This window comes from Aptenodytes forsteri, unplaced genomic scaffold, assembly GCF_000699145.1.
Source record: "Aptenodytes forsteri isolate BGI_AS27 unplaced genomic scaffold, ASM69914v1 Scaffold321, whole genome shotgun sequence".
Taxonomy (NCBI): Eukaryota; Metazoa; Chordata; class Aves; order Sphenisciformes; family Spheniscidae; genus Aptenodytes; species Aptenodytes forsteri.
This window is the reverse complement of record NW_008795030.1, coordinates 1,665,753-1,670,637: the sequence shown is the minus strand read 5'-3', so window position 1 is coordinate 1,670,637 and position 4,885 is coordinate 1,665,753. Positions and strand designations below refer to the sequence as shown.

The 4,885-nt window shown below is 54.6% G+C and overlaps 1 protein-coding gene across 1 annotated transcript in view; it reads right to left on the bottom strand.

Annotated features, from left to right (window-relative positions):
- Positions 1-4,885, bottom strand: part of RUNX3 (runt related transcription factor 3) — a 65,937-nt gene that overhangs the window by 59,855 nt on the left and 1,197 nt on the right. The window contains exons 3-4 of the mRNA XM_009276290.2: positions 1,733-1,837; positions 182-281 (exon numbers count right to left, since the gene is read on the bottom strand). Coding sequence (XP_009274565.1) covers positions 182-281; positions 1,733-1,837 — 205 coding nt within the window. The remainder of the gene's footprint in view (positions 1-181; positions 282-1,732; positions 1,838-4,885) is intronic.

Genomic DNA, 4,885 nt, shown 5'->3' with positions numbered 1-4,885 from the left:
TAGCGTGGCAGAGCCAGCAGAGACCCCCGGCGGGTAGCGGCGAGGAGCGAGGTGCCAGCAAAGCCGCATCAGAGCCTGCTGCCAGTTTGCTTCTTTGCAAAAAAAAAATTAAATAAAATAAATGCAAAACCCGACGACGTTTCCTGCCGCCGAGGAACGAAAGAGCCCGGTCTGTACTCACCGCGCAGGAAAGCAGAGGAGTAGGTGGCGAAGGAGTCGAAGATGCTGTTGGAAGCCATCCCCCTCGTCCCGTATCCCGGCTCCCCTGGAGGAGCCGTTGGCTGGCGGGAGGAGGAAGAGGAGGGATGGGAGAGGCGGCAGCGAGGGGGAGGAAGAGGAAAACCCCGCCGGCGGGGCAGGGAGGACCTCTGGTTGGGTGGTGGTTCTGTGGTCGGTACAGCAGAGCCGCCGGCTCGGCATCCGCTGGGTGGGAGAGCGGCGTCACCTGATCCGTGGCGTCAATGGGCCGGTGATATTGCTGCGGCTTCAGGGTGCTGGGGTTGGGTTTGGGTTGTTTTTTTGTTGTTTTTTTTTTTTTAAATATATATTTTTTTTTAATTAATAATTTTATGGTTTGTAGTTGGTGGTTCATGGGAGGCTCGCTCGGACTCGCGGCTGAGTGACAGACGGGAGCAGAGGAGACATTTCTCTTTAATTAATTATATTGTCGCCTTAGAAGAAACGAAGAAGAGAGACCGTAGATTCCTAATTGGGTGATTGAAGTAATAACCCATTTACATGCCGTTATTTTTTTTTAATTAATAATTTTATGGTTTGTAGTTGGTGGTTCATGGGAGGCTCGCTCGGACTCGCGGCTGAGTGACAGACGGGAGCAGAGGAGACATTTCTCTTTAATTAATTATATTGTCGCCTTAGAAGAAACGAAGAAGAGAGACCGTAGATTCCTAATTGGGTGATTGAAGTAATAACCCATTTACATGCCGTGGTTTTCTCCTTTTAACTGCCTTTTCTCCCACATTCACCACTTGTCTGTATCCTAATTTTGTGCTGCACACGGCTTTCCGACTCCCAGCTGGGTCTGGGGACTGCGTGCTGAGACTGCTTCCATATGTGTAGATGGGTGGTTCTTCTTCATAGGGATTTTATGTGAATTAGTATTAAGCAAAAATATGAAGCACATGCGGCAGAATAAACAGTGCTGGCTGCGGAGGGGGGACCGGGGAAGGTGGAGAGGGCTGGCGAGGAGGAGGAAGAGGAGGAAGGCAGTGGGTACGGCTGACCTCCTGCTCTGCCTAAGTAACAGCAGATAATTTTTGTATATTTTTTTTAAGTAATAAAACCAATCCAGTAATACAGGCCCAGCAAGTTTCCAGGAGCACCTAAAGATGCCATTTCTGCTGGACCACAGAAACGCCAGCACCCAACGGGTGCTCAGGCCCGGAATAGGAGCCGCCTTCGGACACTGCCTCGCCTGGGGCTGATGGGTTTTCTCCTAGAAAATTGCCATTATCACCCTCAGAGACGAGTTTTCCCTAAATGGGAAGAACTGTCAAATTGAAACATGAGATGATATTTGTCCTTTTCTTTTTTCTCCTCGTAAGAAAAAGCAAAGGGAGCTCTCCGGTGGAGTAAAACAAACGCAAACCAAGCCTGAGTGACCGAAATTCGCAGGCAAATAGGACCCAAGGCAGAAGACACTGGCCATCAGGGCACACAAGTACGATTTCAAGGTATTTGGAGAGTCTGGTGTTCATCACGCCTTGCTGCTCACCGCTGTCCTTCTCCGTTGAGCTTTTCGTCCGATGGACGTTGGCGGTGGGACGTATCGAGATGTTATCAGCTGAGACGTTATGGATTCCTGCAGCGCTGTTAGAGGCTGGGGAAAAAAAAAGAGCCGGTCATATTTACTGCGGCTGAAAACTGCTTGTTTGCTGCTTTTAAGCAAAGAGGGGGAAAAAAGTGGTTTCAGAGCGGTGAAGGGGGCAGAGGTTGTGCAAACGCTGGCACAAAAGGAAAGGGAAAAAACAACCCAGCCTGGAAAACACCCACTGCTGCACAGAGAGGGGTCTGTGGCACTGAACAGCATCACCTTGTCTCGCTTGCCAGACACCCACCACAACCACAGCTCCAACCCCGGCGTGTGAGGCTACAGGCAGCGAAGTCGTTTCTACCAGAGCGGTGGCATCGCTCCCCTCCAGCTCCCCAGCAGCGGGGGAAGATGGTCCCCTGGCCCCCGCCGTGGTCCGGAGGGGAGCAGGGCGGCTCAGCCCAGCAGCATCCCGCTTGCCACCCCTGCCTGCTTCAGGCTTACGAGCCTCTTGGGCAATATGCAGGGATTTCAGGCTATTTGGGGATTTCATGGCTCCTTGCCTGCAGAAAAGGGGTGGGAGTCGCAGCCCTCACCTGGCTTAGGTCCCACTGAGGCTGATGGGGAGAAAAGTCAGGATGAAGGGGAAGAGAAGGGGAAGGTGCTTTTAAGGTATCTTCCCGCTCCCCACATTGTTAGGTGCCAGATGGGAGCTCTGATTCAGCTGCGCTGATTTACACGCTGACCAAACGGCCTTCAACAGCACTAATTGGGGGAGGCTCTGGATGGGGCTTTTCTTCTCCATCACCCTCCCACCGCCCCCTTTTCCCTAAATCATGGCTGCACCACCCCAGGGACATGGTCCTGAGCCCCTTCAGCACAGCCAGGGCTTCTGGTCCTGGTCATCATCCTCATGCGATCCACAAAATCAACCTTTATCCTAAAATTTCTCCTCCTGCCCCTTCAAATCAAGTTTTTTCCCTCACGTGGGGCTTTACATCGAAAAGCTCCCAGTTGCTCCTGCAGTCAGATGTAAGGGGCGTTACGGGGCTGCAGCCTGCTGGGTATTCCATACGTTATCTAAGCCGGTACCTATCTGCAGTCAGATGTAAGGGGCGTTACGGGGCTGCAGCCTGCTGGGTATTCCATACGTTATCTAAGCACGGTACCTATGTGGCGCTGGCAGCACGCATCAGGCAGATTAACGACCAGCCCAGGCAACGCACTTAATTACACACATTTATTTGCATCTAGGTGGAAGTCACGGACATCCCCAACGATTTAGCGTTCGCCCGTACTCGGGGAGATCCAAAATTCCTCCCCAAAGCCCCACGATGCTCCAGAGCGATTTGAGGACCGAACCCACCTTAAATTCTTGCCCTTTTACATCCGTTTACAAAAATGGGTCCTTTTTCCTTAGCTGTGTTACCAGGGGAGCTGCGAAATGGAGCCAGGATGAGGTGAAACACCTATCCCATAGAAAGTACAAGGGAATATAAACTGATCGAAGGAGCCTTTGGTTTTAGTCTGGCTTCTGGGATTAAAGACATGGTTCTATTTGTACGTGCAAACCACGGCTCGGGAATGGGCACGTTTTAAAAATAACTGATTAGAAGCTCTTATGCAATTAATCCACCGCTGGGATGGTCCCTCCTGTTCAGAGCCTGGTGCACAGTTCTCCCCTGCAGCCGCGGTGTGGGGTTGGCTTTCGGGTGGGTTTATTCCCTGCGTGTCCGGCGAGAGCTCCGTGCCAGCTAGAGGCAAGCGGGCACGTTGCAGAGGAGGAATGTTTCCTGCTAATAATAATATCGATAGAAAAAAAAAAATCAGACACCCCAGCCCCAAACCTTCCCCCTTGCTCTCACCACCCCGAAGCTCTGGATTCGCTTTGTGGGCATTGCTGTGACTGAAAGGCAAACCTGAAAAGCCACCGAGCCTTAATGCTCCCCTGCAAACACAACCCCAGCCCCGAGCCAGCCCGGCTGCAGCTGCACGCTCCCAACCAAAGCGCAGGTACAGCAACCAGCATTTGCGCCCTCGCTGCCTGCACCCCAGCTGCCTGCACCCTGCTACCTGCACCCTCGCTGCCCGCGAGCCGCAGAACCACCCAGGCATTTCTGCTTTAGCAAACCCACCGGTTTTACCCCCAGCAAAGAGCTGCTTCTAAAAAAGATGTGACGGTCCCTGCAGCAAGCGGGTCGCTGTATGTGCAGCCGGCGCCGTGCGCTGGTGTGGCAGAGGGGCTTCGCAGCTCAGCCGCTTCCTCCGTGGCTCAGCCAAAACCGCGGCTGGGCGCAGCCTCCTGCCTCGCCCCGCGCCGCCAGCTCTCGCCTCCGGGAAGGGGGGGGCCAAACCCAGCTCCCAAAGGTGCAGGCAGCGGGTCTGGCAGCGCCGTACACGCACACACGTGCACAGCTCCCCGTGCAGCCCAAGCGCTGGCACCCAGACACCAGGGAAATGCAAGAATTAAAGGCTTTAGCACCCGCAGGTCTGATCCGTAGGGAAAGCTGCTGTAGTGCTCGGTGCTTCCCAAACAGCGTCACTATGTGCAAGGCAGGGAGGCGGGATGGGGCTTTCACTTCGTACACGGGAAACTGAGGCACGGGGCGATGGGGACTAAAATGTCCGTTCATTTGGGGAGATGATTGAAAGCAAAGAAGTCATGCCCTTAACAGCGCACAGCCCGGCACGTCTGCGATCTGCTGTATCATTTCAGCACGCAGCATTTTAGCCAACCCGGCCACAGCATCTCACCCAGCTGTCCCAAAACAGAGGGGCCGCTCGTGACCCTCTCTAACACCCCGGGCTGATGGCGGTGCCCAGCCAAGCCTGGCCGGGGCAGGACTCACTTGCCTGAGCCATGAGGCCACGGCGGCACATCCCTGCTCCACCGCCAATCCCAGCACCCAGCCCCGCACTGGCTCTGCCCGAAGCCGTGGGAAAGGAGGCATGTGATCGGCTCCATAAAAACAGTCACGACCCGGGAACAACTCACGGCTGTGTCTGAGCTTCACCCCGGCCCTTCCTCGCTGGCGCCAGGGCGCTCCAGGAATGCCCATGGCCGGTGCACAGCACCTGGCCGTGCGGAGCCGCGTGGGCACGCATGTGTGGTGAGCG